General features: G+C 30.1%; 1 protein-coding gene across 4 annotated transcripts in view; it reads left to right on the plus strand.

Moving 5' to 3' along the window:
• LOC145268686 (uncharacterized) overlaps positions 1-16,797 on the plus strand; it is a 227,468-nt gene that overhangs the window by 168,761 nt on the left and 41,910 nt on the right. For 2 of the 4 annotated variants that reach the window (XM_080124192.1, XM_080124193.1), the window contains exon 1: positions 1-322. This exon is cut by the window's left edge and continues 760 nt beyond it. The exons of 1 other annotated variant lie outside the window; for it this stretch is intronic. In XM_080124192.1, the coding sequence (XP_079980318.1) occupies positions 243-322 (80 nt within the window). In that variant the 5' untranslated portion in view covers positions 1-242. Of the gene's footprint in view, positions 323-6,188; positions 6,265-16,797 lie in introns of those variants that run through there. One more of the 4 variants, XM_080124196.1, reaches the window with a different exon arrangement.

A 16,797-nucleotide genomic window follows, 5' to 3' on the forward strand; every position in this document is an offset into this window, starting at 1 on the left:
TTACAAAAAGTGCTCGATGTCACGAGATGGTCATAACGGAGGTAAGCCGTGCTCTTGTTTGAACGCCAATGATGAACCCGAGGTCCGCGATAGAGCACTCGTCGAAATACGCAGTAATTCGCAGCTGAAATATGAGTATGCCTTACCAGTAAGCGACTAGAAAAAAAAAAAAAAAAAAAAAAAAAAAAAAAATACATACATACTGAAAACAAAACAGAATCGAAAACCACACCGTCACTTCCATGGGTCATTTTCACGAAGGTTACAGACTGAAGTGCAGCTCTCCCCGGACACACATTAATGTACCAAACTCCTCCCCAACGTAAGTATATGTAAACATACGGATCTTAACTCGTGTTCGTTTTATAATCCACAGATGTACGAAAAAAAGTGTCAAAACACAGTCAATTTTGACGACGTGCCCCAATTTTGACTGGGGCCCAGCGTATTATAAGCACCTCAACTTCCCATGTTAAGAACGGCTTCCGAGGTAGGGGGGTGTATATTCCGAAAGCCGTTCTTAACATGGAAAGGTTGGAGTGCTTATAATACGCTGGGTGGGGCAGTGGGCACGTCGTAAAAATTGACCTTAACAAATAAATGTTACCAAAGGCAAGATAAGTTACTTTTCAACCATAACTGGATAAGTTTTTAGTGTTTTTATTTAATGTAAAATGTTTATTCGATTCGAAAAACGAGTAATGTTGAACGCTGCCGGAGAACAAGAAAATATAGCCGCGATATCTTTGATGACTCGATAATCATTTCAAAATAAGAAATAAAACAAATGGTGGTGGAAATCTACCTCATAAATGTTACCGTGGCATTTATTGGGTGGGTTTCTTGTTCTCCGGCAGCGTTCAACGTTCCTTGATTGTCGAACCAAATAAACTTGTTACATTAGATAAAAACACTAAAAAGTTATCCAGTTCGGTAGAAAAGTAACTTATCTTGCCTTTGATAACATTTATTTGTTATATATTTGTTTTTTTTACAACAGTTTTCGTACCTCTGTTTATAATATTACAATTCCGGCATGGCTAATTGTACATTACCTGAAAAGACTTGATTCCAAATATTTCTCATAGGTTATATCATACATAAAATAGCTTTTACAGTGTGTAAATAGTATTTGATACATGAGGTATTCATAATCGTACCCTTTTTCCAATAAAGGGGAGATATAACATAGAAATATTGGGTTTGTATTACTGTACACATAGATTCAAAAAAGTTGTTAAAAAAACAAATATATAACAAATAAATCTTATCAAAGGCAAGATAAGTTACTTTTCTACCTAACTGGATATATTTTTTGGGGTTTGTATTACTGTACACAGATTCAAAAAAGTGGTCAAAAAACAAATATATAACAAATAAATGTTATCAAAGGCAAGATTAGTTACTTTTCTGCCAAACTGGATATATGTTTTGTGTTTTTATTCAATATAACATGTTTATTCAGCTCGAAAAGCATACAGTGTTTACCGATGTATTGGAAAATTCAAAATGGCGCCGGACACTCTCTTTAACACGGTAAGTTCAGGAAAAGATGTTATAAATAATAAACTAGACAAAATACTGTTAGAAATTCGCTCATTATATGTTACCGTGACATAAGTAGACATATATTTGGTGTTTTTTAAATAGTATTTTATCTAGTTTATTATTTATAACACCTTTTCCCAAACTTACCATGTTAAAGAGAGTGTCGGACGCCATTTTGAATTTTCCAATACATCGGTAAACACTGTATGTTTTTCGAGCTGAATAAACATGTTTCATTGAATAAAAACACAAAAAATGTATCCAGTTAGGTAGAAAAGTAACTTATCTTGCCTTTGATAACATTTATTTGTTATATATTTGTTTTTTGACAACTTTTTCGTATCTATGTGTACAGTAATACAAACCCTTATTTAAAAGAAAATACAACGTTATATATGGGTCGTGGAATTGCATTCATCTGCAAAAGATCTAACTAATTTGCATATTCTTTTAAAAATTCATTATCTATATATTATTAGGATAACGTGTGTGTTATTTATTTTGTGTATCACCGTTACCGTGACATAGGTTGACATATATTCGGCGGGTTTTTAATAGTATTTAGTTTAGTTTTTTTTATTTATAACACCTTTTCCCAAACTTACGGTGTTAAAGAGGGTGTGAGACGCCATCTTGAATTTTCCAATACATCGGTAAACACTGTATGTTTTTCGAGCTGAATAAATGTTACATTGAATAAAAACACAAAAAATATATCCAGTTAGGTAGAAAAGTAACTTATCTTGCCTTTGATAACATTTATTTGTTATATATTTGTTTTTTGACAACTTTTTCGAATCTGTGTACAGTAATACAAACCCAGTTTTTTTTTTGGTATTATTTTACTTTAAGACCCGTCTCACGTTCGTATAGAAGAAAATGTTTTTTTTTTTGTAGATTTCAGTGTGCTGAAAAAGAATATGAAAACCGTTTCCGTCGGAAATTTACCGTTTTCATGGTATGAACCCCGGAAAGTTGGAAGTACGCGCGAGCGCGGAAACATAAGCGAGCTTTTTTCAATGGCGGAATCGCGCGCGCACTCGCGTACCTGACGGCGTTTTCACAAAGCAATAATAATGTTTGGCGGAAAATTTCAAAGTAGATGAAAAACAAGAAAAATAAAACAACTTTGCGGGGGAGGGGGGATGTCGGAAAGACACTTTTTTTGTGGCGGACAAATCAGTTTTTTTTGGGTGGGGGTTAAGTTGGAATAGCATTAATAATCTGGTAAATCTTTGGCGGAAAATTTAAAAGTAGACGAAAGAGGCCCTGTTCTTTGAAAGAGAAACGACCTCTATTGGCCATTATGTGGACCTCAAATATAAACAAGTGTCTACGATAACGCAAAACCATGTAACGAAATAACGCAAAATATGAAAATCAAAACATTTATTGTATAAAAAATATATCAAAATATAATTTTAATGTATTCATATTACCATAATTTCTTTTCATTGAGTGATTCATAAATATGATAAAAACATTTAAGATTTTTTTTTGTACAGAAAGATTGTATGAAAATGTATCAACATATAACTTTAAACGAGTGATTCATAAATATAAAAACATTTATAATTTTTTTTTGTACAGAAAGATTGTATGAAAATGTATCAAAATATAACTTTAAATGAGTGATTCATAAATATAAAAACATTTATAATTTTTTTTTGTACAGAATGATTGTATGAAAATGTACCAAAATATAACTTTAAATGAGTGATTCATAATATAAAAACATTTATAATTTTTTTTTGTACAGAAAGATTGTATGAAAATGTATCAAAATAAAATTTTAAATGAGTGATTCATAAATATAAAAACATTTATAATTTTTTTTTTGTACAGAAAGATTGTATGAAAATGTATCAAAATATAACTTTAAATGAGTGATTCATAATATAAAAACATTTATAATTTTTTTTTGTACAGAAAGATTGTATGAAAATGTATCAAAATATAACTTTAAATGAGTGATTCATAAATATAAAAACATTTATAATTTTTTTTTGTACAGAAAGATTGTATGAAAATGTATCAAAATATAATTTTAAATGAGTGATTCATAAATATAAAAACATTTATAATTTTTTTTTGTACAGAAAGATTGTATGAAAATGTATCAAAATATAACTTTAAATGAGTGATTCATAAATATAAAAACATTTATCAATTTTTTTTTTGTACAGAAAGATTGTATGAAAATGTATCAAAATATAACTTTAAATGAGGTATTCATAAATATAAAAACATTTATAATTTTTTTTGTACAGAAAGATTGTATGAAAATGTATCAAAATATAACTTTAAATGAGTGATTCATAAATATAAAAACATTTATAATTTTTTTTTTGTACAGAAAGATTGTATGAAAATGTACCAAAATATAACTTTAAATGAGTGATTCATAAATATATAAACATTTATAATTTTTTTTGTACAGAAAGATTGTATGAAAATGTACCAAAATATAACTTTAAATGAGTGATTCATAAATATAAAAACATTTATAATTTTTTTTGTACAGAAAGATTGTATGAAAATGTATCAAAATATAACTTTAAACGAGTGATTCATAAATATAAAAACATTTATAATTTTTTTTTGTACAGAAAGATTGTATGAAAATGTATCAAAATATAATTTTAAATGAGTGATTCATAAATATAAAAACATTTATAATTTTTTTTGTACAGAAAGATTGTATGAAAATGTACCAAAATATAATTTTAAATGAGTGATTCATAAATATAAAAACATTTATAATTTTTTTTGTACAGAAAGATTGTATGAAAATGTATCAAAATATAACTTTAAATGAGTGATTCATAAATATAAAAATATTTATAATTTTTTTTTGTACAGAAAGATTGTATGAAAATGTACCAAAATATAATTTTAAATGAGTGATTCATAAATATAAAAACATTTATAATTTTTTTTGTACAGAAAGATTGTATGAAAATGTATCAAAATATAATTTTAAATGAGTGATTCATAAATATAAAAACATTTATAATTTTTTTTTGTACAGAAAGATTGTATGAAAATGTATCAAAATATAATTTTAAATGAGTGATTCATAAATATAAAAACATTTATAATTTTTTTTGTACAGAAAGATTGTATGAAAATGTATCAAAATATAACTTTAAATGAGTGATTCATAAATATAAAAACATTTATAATTTTTTTTTTGTACAGAAAGATTGTATGAAAATGTATCAAAATATAATTTTAGTTTGTCAACTTAAAACTAAAATACATGTAGGAAAGACTTTTTTTTTTTTTTTTTTGTCAGTGGCTGACAAAACACTTTTTTAGGGGTGGGGTGGGGCGTTAACCTAAAAGAAAATGGCAAAATCATCCATTAATTTTCTTCATCGGTTGATTCATCCATGATTGGGAGGGGAGGCTCCACTCGCTGACGTGGACGTTGGGGGGAATAGAGGCGTGCAGCACTGCAGCATGAAGAAAAAAATGATGGAGAATTCCATCTTCACCATATTCCTTCACAAATAAGTATCTGACCAAGTATTGGTATAAATATTTACTTCGAATGCCAGGGCGCTTAACCCATTCTTTAATGTCTCTCCATAGGCGCTCTATGTTCTGTGTGTGAACATCGCAGTTGGCTGGGTCGACGAAATTTTCTGAATGGTTCACCATATAGTGAGTGTAACTGTGGTCTTCGAGCGAATGGAAGGCACCCCACCGGTCACTCATTATAGTCGACCCAGCACGTATATATTTTAATATAATTGGGAGGAGAGTCCCTCGATCCCTCGTTTCACCGACAGGTCCCACCAGTGGAATAACAATTTTTTTTTTTTTTGCTATGTCTCTCTATCCCACCAAGCAGCCAAATTTGGGATAAAGGACGGCCTTTATTGTACTTGGCATGTACCACTAAAGTCTCGTCTATTTCGACAATGACATTAGCGCCACCGATGGCTTCTTGTTCTGAAAACCAAAAATCTGTAACTTCACTGCAGAACGACCGCCAGTCAACAGACGTTTTGGTCGATATTTTTAAACATTTAACCATTGTAGCATGGTCCCAATGCTTGCTAAGCCAATGGTTAACAAATAGAATTCGGCAGTCTTGAAGGAATGTTCCTTTATAGTCACTTGTGGTGAAGTTACAATATCTTCTTTTTTTTTCGATTTTGGAAGAAGATAACTCCCTCGGCATCTCCACTGACCCTTGTCCTCTCTAAATGTGCACTCTTTGCTGCATGTATCGCATCTAATGTTGCGTGCGAGAACGCCATGGCTTCTCAGAAGTTTTAATGACTCTTTATCATTATTTAAAAAAAAATGTATGGTTTGAAAATAATCTAACGTGCAATCTGTACAAGCAGCCATATTTTTAATTGATAATCTTCCGTGGGAGGCGAGGGGAGCGGGATAAGGGTTAGCCTCGAACCTTCAGTACGCATGGGTGAGAGGGGGCTAATTGTAGCAACAGAAAACTAATTCATTGAAAAAAAAAATTACTCTTCTAATTACCTGAATAATTATTTATAGAAAGAATCAATAATTTCGAAAAATTCGAAAATTCTTTAATATTCTTTAATCTTTAATATTCTTCCGCGTATATATTGGGGTGGGTGGGGGTGTGGGGTTTAATTTGCGCCGGAAGTTATATTTGTTTATAGCACCTACCCAGCCACCGGTTACACGCGCCAAGGAACATTTGCCAACAACGGAGATAATGTGAGTTTATCATTTTGACATTTTGGGTTTGTATTACTGTACACATAGATTCGAAAAAGTTGTCAAAAAACAAATATATAACAAATAAATGTTATCAAAGGCAAGATAAGTTACTTTTCTACCAAACTGGATATATTTTTTTGTGTTTTTATTCAATGTAACATGTTTATTCAGCTCGAAAAGCATACAGTGTTTACCGATGTATTGGAAAATTCAAAATGGCGCCCGACACTCTTTAACACGGTAAGTTCAAGAAAAGATGTTATAAATAATAAACTAGACAAAATACTGTTAGAAATTCGCTCAATATATGTTACCGTGACATAAGTAGACATATATTCGGTGTTTTTTTAATAGTATTTTGTTTAGTTTATTATTTATAACACCTTTTCCCAAACTTACCATGTTAAAGAGAGTGTCGGGCGCCATTTTGAATTTTCCAATACATCGGTAAACACTGCATGTTTTTCGAGCTGAATAAGCATGTTACATTACAATATAATAATAATACAAACCCATGTTAAACTATTCTGACTTATCCCACCCCCAAAAAAGTAATTTGTCCGCCACTCCGCCAGCCGCCACTGAAAAAAAAAAGAATTGTTTAAAAAAAAAAAAAAAAAAGAAAGTCTTTCCGAGATTATTAATGCTATTCCAACTTAACCCCCCCCCCCAAAAAAAAAACTGATTTGTCCGCCACAAAAAAAAGTGTCTTCCCGACATCCCCCCTCTCCTGCAAAGTTGTTTATTTTTCTTGTTTTTCATCTACTTTGAAATTTTCCGCCAAACATTATTATTGCTCTGTGAAAAGGCCGCCAGGTACGCGAGTGCGCGCGCGATTCCGCCATTGAAAACGCTCGCTTATGTTTGCTCGTGCGTACTTCCAACCTTCCGGGGTTCATACCATGCAAACGGTAAATTTCCGACGGAAACGGTTTTCATATTCTTTTTCAGCACACTGAAATCTACAAAAAAAAACATTTTCTTATATACGAACGTGAGACGGGCCTTAAAGTAAAATTTTACCCCAAACTGTATATATATTTCGTGTTTTTATTCAATGTAACATGTTTATTCAGCTCGAAAAACATACAGTGTTTACTGATGTATTGGAACATTCAAGATGGCGTCTGATTCTCTCTTTAACACGGTAAGTTTGGGAAAAGGTGTTATAAATAAAAAAACCGGATAAAATACTGTTAAAAACTCGCTCAATATATGTTACCGTGACATAGGTTGACATATATTCGGCGGGTTTTTAATAGTATTTTGTTTAGTTTTTTATTTATAACACCTTTTCCCAAACCTACAGTGTTAAAGAGGGTGTGAGACGCCATCTTGAATTTTCCAATACATCGGTAAACACTGTATGTTTTTCAAGCTGAATAAATATGTTACATTGAATAAAAACACAAAAAATATATCCAGTTTGGTAGAAAAGTAACTTATCCTGCCTTTGATAACATTTATTTGTTATATATTTGTTTTTTTACAACTTTTTCGAATCTATGTGTACAGTAATACAAACCCAGTTTTTTTTTTTTTTTTTTTTTTTCGGTTTTCTCATGGGCTGATCATCTTTACGTGTAATTATATTCATGCAGATATTCTGCATGATTTATACTTGCGTAATATTTGCATAAAAAGGTTAAAGTAAACACAAACCTCTTTCTATATATATTTATGTATGCGTATATAGGTACCTGTTTAAAAAAAATTGCCTACCAAACTTCTGTGTGAGTTTTTGGTTTACAGACAAATTTTATATATAGAGTATTCGAACTCATGCGAAACTTTATATTTGGGTTTTAGCCGGAGAAAATCGCTGCAAAAGTGAAAATTGAAAAATTGGAATTTGCCAGGTGAAGGTCGAACGACGGCATTACGAATATGCATGCGTAACGTAATAGCTAGTAGTTCAGTTTTTAATTTTTAACCTTGCATTAAGCATGTCTTCATAGCTTGGGCATTATAACGTTGAAGGAAAAAGTAAATCGTAAGCTAAACGTTTTGGTTTCGATTCTTGGTAGTGGTGCAGTGGACTGGTGCACAAGTAATTTTTAAAAAAACTTTTTAAATCATTACTATATATTAGGTGCAATATAATAATAATAATAAATACGAAATCTGCATTTGTCAAAATATATTTAAGCGTATTTAACAATCTATGGTCACAGTGTTCCACTGTTCCGGACATAAATTATTTAACCGGAAATACGAAGGTCATTCTTAAAGTAAGACCTTTTTTTTTTTTTTTTTTTTTTCAACTAAAAAAAAAAAACCCAAATGTTAAAGACCTACGTATACAGGAGTAGTAAGATTTGAACGAGCAACCTTTTATGCTCCAGAATTTATTTCCTACATAGTCACAACCATTCTCAATGCACTTTTTCCAGTCTCTTTTGATGCCTCGGTCGTAAAAGTTCGAAGCGTGCTTTATTTAAAATCTCTGTCGTCACTTTGAAATCGACGAACCCATCTTCTAACTGTGCTGATATCAACTGCATCGGATTCGTAAACGTTCAACAGGCACCGGTGAATGTTGATCGGTTTATGTTTTTTTTTTTTCTGCATTGAGGAATTCAATGTCGCATCTCTGCTTCTGACGCACGTCGAGTACAGGTGTTGCTTGCTTCCTTAGACTGTCACGCCGTCAATATCCGCAAGAGAGAGGTGAAACTTTCAGGTCATGAATGCATAAAGTCCAGTTATAACAATGCAATTTGCAGTCCCATCTGATCTATATTCGGGTAGAATAAAAAAAAAAAATAGGGTGCACCACTGCACCTAACAATCGGCACCCCTTTTTTATTATCGATTGGTCACTAAGCTACCAGATTATTTGAAAAAAAAAATATCTATATTTAAAGATTTGAAAGGGTCTCAGTTTCACATACAACGTCCCCCATTTTTTGAACCGATTTATAGCCTCGTTTTGATTTTGGCTCCTTCAGCCCCACCCCCTCCGCCATTATTTTTTTTCTTCTTTGTTTTACGATTTTTCCCTTTGAGAAGAGTTAGGTCTGTCGCCCCCCCCCCCCCCCCCCCCGCCTTGGATAACATTTATTTGTTAACTATTTGTTTTTTGACAACTTTTTCGAATCCGTGTATAAACCCAATATATTTTATGGTACTGGCCGCGATTAGAGTTCCCTGCCGAACCCTAAAAAAACACTGACTTCTCTCTTAGTTGCCATAGTAACTAAACGATCATGAATTTTTATCGACTTGGTTTTACTGTTTCTGAATATTGAAATAAAAGACATTACTACACATTTATTAATATCTCACTTTTAATCACTTTTATCGACTTTTTTTTTACTGTTTATGTGTCACTTTTATCGACTTTTTCTTTTCTTTTTTAAATAGCATTTTCTTTTTAAATGACGACGTTTTTACTGTTTATGAATATTAAAAGAAAAATAATTACTAAACATTTATTAATAAAAAAAATGGGTGCAAGTGCACTTATGATCCGCGCTATATTTTAAATCGTATTTCTAAGCTTAAGTAAAGTTTAATGTTTTTTTATTCAATTGTAAGGTTAAAGTAGAGAATAGGTACAAAACACCCTCCCCATGTTAAGAATGGCTTTTTAAATAATAACGTTATTTCAGCACGGAACAATAAGTGCACTAGTACAATATAAAAAAATGTGAGACATAAACAGTAAAACGTAGTCATTTAAAAAAGAAAATGCGATTTAAAAAAGAAAAGAAAAAGTCAATAAAAGTGACACATAAACAGCAAAACAGTAAAAAAAAGTCGATAAAAGTGATTAAAAGTGAGATATTATTAATAAATGTGTAGTAATGTCTTTTATTTCAATATTCATAAACAGTAAAACAAAGTCGATAAAAGTTCATGATCGTTTAGTTACTATGGCAACTAAGGGAGAAGTCAGTGTTTTTTTAGGGTGTTCGGCAGGGAACTCTAATCGCGACCAGTACCTATTTTATTTCATCATTCCAGTAAAAAAACTAAAACTAGAAACCCCACAAAAAAATGTGGTCCCCCCCCCAAAAAAAAAACGGTAAAATGTGAATTCTGATGAGATCGCGTCAGACAGGAGGGGGGGTGCAAACTAAAAGAATTTTTTTCTTTTTTGTATATTATTTTATTTCAGTTTATGTAAAAATTAAAGAAATTGATCAATTATTTGATTTTCGAGAGAATTTTATGAATCGCCTGGCTTTCATTATTTACGCCAAAATAAGTAGAAACAATAGGTACGTGCAAAATAAATGCCGATGCTTATTGCTTAGGCACCTCCAAAATTCACTACAGAATTCCCCCCCCCCATATGTAACACGATGTAACTTTATTATAAATTAATATTATCAGTATAATTTTTGTACCATTTAAAAGAAGGGCAAAATAAACTAGTAATAATTTTTAAAAAAATTTCGGGGTTTGTATTACTGTACACATAGATTCGAAAAAGTTGTCAAACAAATATATAACAAATAAATGTTATCAAAGGCAAGATAAGTTACTTTTCTACCAAGCTGGATATATTTTTCGTGTTTTTATTTAATGTAACATGTTTATTCAGTTCGAAAAGCATACAGTGTTTACCGATATTCAAGATGGCGTCTGATTCTCTCTTTAACACGGTAAGTTTGGGAAAAGGTGTTATAAATAAAAAACCGGATAAAATACTGCTAAAAACTCGCTCAATATATGTTACCGTGACATAGGTTGACATATAGTCGGCGGGTTTTTAATAGTATTTTGTCTAGTTTTTGTATTTATAACACCTTTTCCCAAACTTACCGTGTTAAAGAGAGAATCAGACGCCATCTTGAATTTTCGAATACATCGGTAAACACTGTATGTTTTTCAAGCTGAATGAACATGTTACATTGAATAAAAACACAAAAAATATATCCAGTTTGGCAGAAAAGTAACTTATCTTACCTTTGATAACATTTATTTGTTATATATTTGTTTTTTGACAACTTTTTCGAATCTGTGTACAGTAATACAAATCCAAAAATTTTTCATCGAACGAAAATAATGAAATTGCGAGACGAAAATCGTGTTTACATAATTAGCGCTTTAAAATAACGTTCCCATGTAGTAAGCATTCCGGGCGTTTAAACATACTTGTGTTTAATAAATCTAGCAAAAATCAACTAATGGTCAGATTTTCGTGAAATTTTCGATACTTATCCATTTTAATAAATCTTTTTCATTATTATTATTATTCAATTTTCACCCCCAATTAAGGCACAGTGCCACTTTGAAATAGGGGGCTACTATCGGGGACATAGTTTGCAAGGGTATTATGAAGGGAGGTGAGTAGCAAGATGTTTGTTTACATTATACTTGAACTTCTGCATATCGGTACAGTTGGGAAAGCAGACTAAATCTAGCAAAAATCAACTAATGGTCAGATTTTCGTGAAATTTTCGATACTTATCCATTTTAGAATGAAATTACATATAAAATGCAGTTTCCGTAAAATATACGAGGGGAAATATTTTTTTAGTACGTGCCCCCCCCCCCATATTTATTCTTTCGAAATTTGAACAAAATATATTTAAATCTATCGAAATTTCTATTTATTATGAAACATAACAGTTCAAATAAGTAAAACATTTATTTTTTTAAATTTTAAATACACGTATTGAACAAAAATTTACCTTGAAGTTGCAATTAAAAAAATGATAAAAATTTAATATTATGTTTTAATAGCGTTTTTTTTTTATTAATATATAGTATAATCAATTGAGTTGCCAAGAAAAAGAAACTTCGTAAAAATTAATTTTTAAAAGATTAAAACGATGAAAATTCCATTATTTCAAAATGTTCCGTTAGCCATATAGATTTTTAATTAATCGTGTTTAATTTTTTTTTTTAATATTAAGTTTTAATATAAACATGACTCTTGTCAGCTATTTTATCTCCAGATTAAAACCAATTTGAAAATATTATTGCACAAATATTAGGCATTTTGTAGCCCCCTCCCTCTTTTGTTTGTCTCTTTTTACCGAACAAAATATGGAAGCCGGTAGTTAACTAAATGAACACTCAGTAAAACCGTATTTCATATTTAATATACAAATGTTTTATAATATTATTAATCGTTAAACTGTGTAAATCTTAAAACCTAACAAAATTATAACAAAGATTAATTATTAATTGCAGTTTGAAGAAGATAAACAAAGGTTTTAAAAAATCATTAAGTCGCTTTTGCTTTTCCATAGTTTGTATAGTTAACAAATCTGACGTCACGGAATCATGCTTTCTTTTTTTAACATTCGGTTGGCAGTCCCTACCGATGATGAAAATGAATAAACATTTTGAACCCTCCCTTTACTTAAAAATTCACCAAAAATTAGGAAATTAACCAATTTTAATGAAATTTTCAGTATTTATCAAATAATGATCACAGAATAAATGGAATCCATTATTTTCTTTTATTTAAATCTTAGTGAAAATGTATTTTGTTTAAACAAAAATAGCTTTACTAAAGTTATGGTTTTCAGTAGTAAATAAATTTTAATGAATTCATTTTTGCTTTTTCTATGAAAATAAAGCCTGGTAAAATAATATTATTTATAATATTATTTTATTCATATCATAAATTATTTAATTTTTAAAGGAACATTACGATAAAAACCCCTAAATCTATATTAATAAATTCGATATAACTCGAAGAAAAATGAATTTCTCGAACTACCGATATTATCATTGAATTAAGCATTGTTTATTTAATATTTTCACACAAAAAAAATTACAATAGCAAAAAATATTTCTTTTTTTTTTTTTTTTAATTACAGATTTCTCATAATTTTTGTAAGATTTTAAGATTTTCCTTGCTTAACTGAATGTGAAACTTTCGGCGTAAGATAATTTTTATATAATATTGAACAATAATTAAAAAAAAAATTAATTTAAAAACAGGAACATAGAAAAATAATTAAATTAAAAAATGGTAAAAATTATATAAACGTTCAGAATAGGAATGTACGAATGCACGTCTGGGGAAAAATAGCAGCCTCCTTCCTCCCCTTTTAATTACATGACCTCATTTTCAGTCTTTCGACTGGCTGCAATTTTCGGCTTGCGTATATTCCGTGTTTACAAAACTTTCGTTTGCTGCGTTTTGCGAAGGTCAGAATCACTCGTTTTTTTTTTGGGGGGGGGGGCTAATTAATTTATGTTTTGTACAAACAAGGTGTTTCTTTTTTAATTTATTTAATTCAGTATCTTAGGACTTTACTAATTATCTCTGAAATAAGCTCAGAAAACTAATATTTATCTTTGAAAGGATTTTTTACAATGAATTTATTTAATTATTTATTTATTTATTTTTTTTAATTCAATTTTCACCCCAAACAAGGCACAGTGCCACTTTGAAGCAGGGGGCTACTATTAGGGACTTAATTAGCGGGGTCATTATGAAGGGAGATGAGTAGAAAGATGTTTGTTAACATTACACTTGAACTTCTGCATATCATTGCAGCTGGGAAAGCAGAATCCCGGAAGGGAATTCCAAAGACCCGCAGTTCAGTTCCGGGGAAGAAACTATTGGAGTAAAAGGCTTTCTTGCACCTAGGGATCTCTACTGTAAAGGGATGAGACTTGTTAGCTTGTCGGGTTTGTCGGGGGTAGTTACGTCGGGGAGGTACAAGTGTTTGCAGTTCGTCCGAGCATTCACCATTAAAGTATTTGTAGAACAGGCAGAGGGATGCAACATCTCGTCGATGGGACAGAGGCTGAAGCCTAGATGACAGTTCAGGACTTAACTTCAAAATTTAGCTAAATTGGTTAGCTCGCCGTGAAAACATTTTTCATAACTTTTTTTTTTTCACGTGTACAAATATTTATTTCCTTTAACTTTAGTCCTTAATCTTTCAAATACAATCAAAATGTAGTCGGAAACCTACAAAAAAAATATGATAAATCGGCTTTCAAAACTAGGTCCCGCTATATTTATTCGTCCATTTTTGCCCGTACCTATAAAATAACATTCGGTTCTATTTTTCCCGTTTTTAGCGTTTTAGAGATTTTTTTTTTTAATTCACCCGTTTTACGAAGAGTAAAAATAAATAGTAGATTTTTTAAAGAAACTTTCTTAAGAATACTGCAAAAATTACAATGAATCAATTTTATTTTACAAGTTTTTCTATTATTATTTGTTATGGGGTAAGTGTATCAGAAACCGCCATTAAAAATGCGTGATGAGAACTTGAATAATTCAATTTACTATCTTTCGAAGTATATAACTACTTGGAAAATGTATTTCAACCCCTATTTTTTTTCTTTTTCAATTAAAGGGGCAAAGACCAAATTTAAAAAAAAAAAAATAACAGGTTTAATAGCAAATCATGCAATTGTTTTGTTTGTTTTTTTTAATCGGCTTCCTTTAAAAAGATTTAAAGAAAATCAACGAAATTTTACTTACTTCGATCATAAAAATATATATATAAATTCAAAAATATCATTTACCTATAAAATATACTATTCAATGTGTACTTCCATTGTTTCTTAAGAATTTATCCATATTTATACTTATATGCTATCTCCTTTAAACAAAAATACTTTTTTAAACAAGGATGCAAAAAAAAAAAAAAACGAGAACGATGTTTTTCCCTGTTCAAATAAAGGGAGACAAATGACTGATTTTCGTTGAGATTATCTTCCGGTGGCTTCGAAGCGCCACAAGTAATGTCTCTTTCTATTGCGAGCTGTAAACCAAAATTAGTATATTTGGGCCACCTTAGTTGAAAAATGAACACGTTCACTTATAAGTTTTTTGCCGTCAAAAAAAAAACACCCACTCTTCCACTGGTGTTTTTATTCTCTTAATGAAATACATGAGTTTTCGATTAATATATTTTATTCCTTCTTTATCAAGTGAATTTTTTTTAATATCTAAAAAAAAGAAAACATTGAATGAAATAGAAAAAATTGTCATCAGCGTCCGATATTTACTTGACAATCTAAGCATAACATGAGCTTTCACTTAAAAAAAATCAACGTGGTTTAAAAAAAAGGTTTTACACTTTGGATTTACAGGTAAATTAAAAAAAAACACTTTTTTTTTGTTTTAAATTAGAATATTTTATTTATTCGTCTTTTATCTTCAATTTGTGGGGTTTGTATTACTGTACACATAGATTCGAAAAAGTTGTCAAAAAACAAATATATAACAAATAAATCTTATCAAAAGCAAGATTACTTTTCTACCAAACTGGATATATTTTTTGTGTTTTTATTCAATCTAACATGTTTATTCAGCTCGAAAAGCATACATTGTTTACCGATGTATTGGAAAATTCAAAATATCCCTCTCTTTGACACGGTAAGTTCGGGAAAAGGTGTTATAAATAATAAACTAGACAAAATACTATTAAAAAAACACCGAATATATGTCAACCTCAACCTATGTCACGGTAATATATATTGAGCGAGTTTCTAACAGTATTTTGTCTAGTTTTATATTATAGCACCTTTTCCCAAACTTACCGTGTTAAAGAGAGAGTCGGGCGCCATTTTGAATTTTCCATTATATCGGTAAACACAGTATGTTTTTCGAGTTGAATAAACATGTTATATTAAATATAAACACTGAAAACATATCCAGTTAGGTAGAAAAGAAACTTATCTTGCCTTTGATAACATTTATTTGTTATATATTTGTTTTTTGACAACTTTTTCGAATCTGTGTACAGTAATACAAACCCAATTTGTGATATATAAAACTTTGAGTAAATTAGTTATTTAAATTTTAATAGACATTTCAAAATGGGGGAAGTGAATTAAAAAAAAAAAATTTTGTCTAAAATATTATATTCGGTTTATTGGAAAGAGCATATAAATTCACATTGACCCTAAAAATATCGTAAACTAGAAAAATTTTGATAGATTTTTAAAGTTTAAAAATTGAAAAATTTAACTCGTAAAATTCAATTGATTTCATACGTTAAAAAAAAAAAAATGGCTGCACGAACGCGCGCCGGCACTTTGTAAACACTTTTTTTTTTTTTTTAATGAAAATAATATTTCTATTATTTTTCAAACAACTTTAATAGTTTATTTTGGAATTATATTCCATAAAGAAAATAAACAACCCACTTTAAAGGGAGAAATTACGAGTTTTTTTTTTTTATATTTTATTCGCAGTTTTGTGTTAGGGGTGTCAAAAATTCCCCCAAAATTCAGAACCTAGTTATGGGGGGCCGAAAGTTCCTCCTATATTAGTGTCATGCCTATAATAATGAAACTAAAAATATTCTTGAATAACGGAAATAGAGTTTTCCATAAGATTGCTAAATAAATTTCTATATTGATTATTTTTTTCTTAATGATTTAACAATTTTGAAGTAAAAATTAAAAAAAACTAAAACTGACCCAACGAGAGATTTTTAACAAATATTCTCTCTTTCACCAAAAAAGTTCCGTTTTTAATTCAAAGGAGTTTGTATTACTATACACATAGATTCGAAAAAGTTGTAAAAAAAAAAAATATTGGGTTTGTATTACTATACACATAGATTCGAAAAAGTTGTCAAAAAACAA

The sequence above is a fragment of the Euprymna scolopes genome, chromosome 44, assembly GCF_053919585.1.
Source record: "Euprymna scolopes isolate OS-2025 chromosome 44, ASM5391958v1, whole genome shotgun sequence".
Classification (NCBI taxonomy): Eukaryota; Metazoa; Mollusca; class Cephalopoda; order Sepiida; family Sepiolidae; genus Euprymna; species Euprymna scolopes.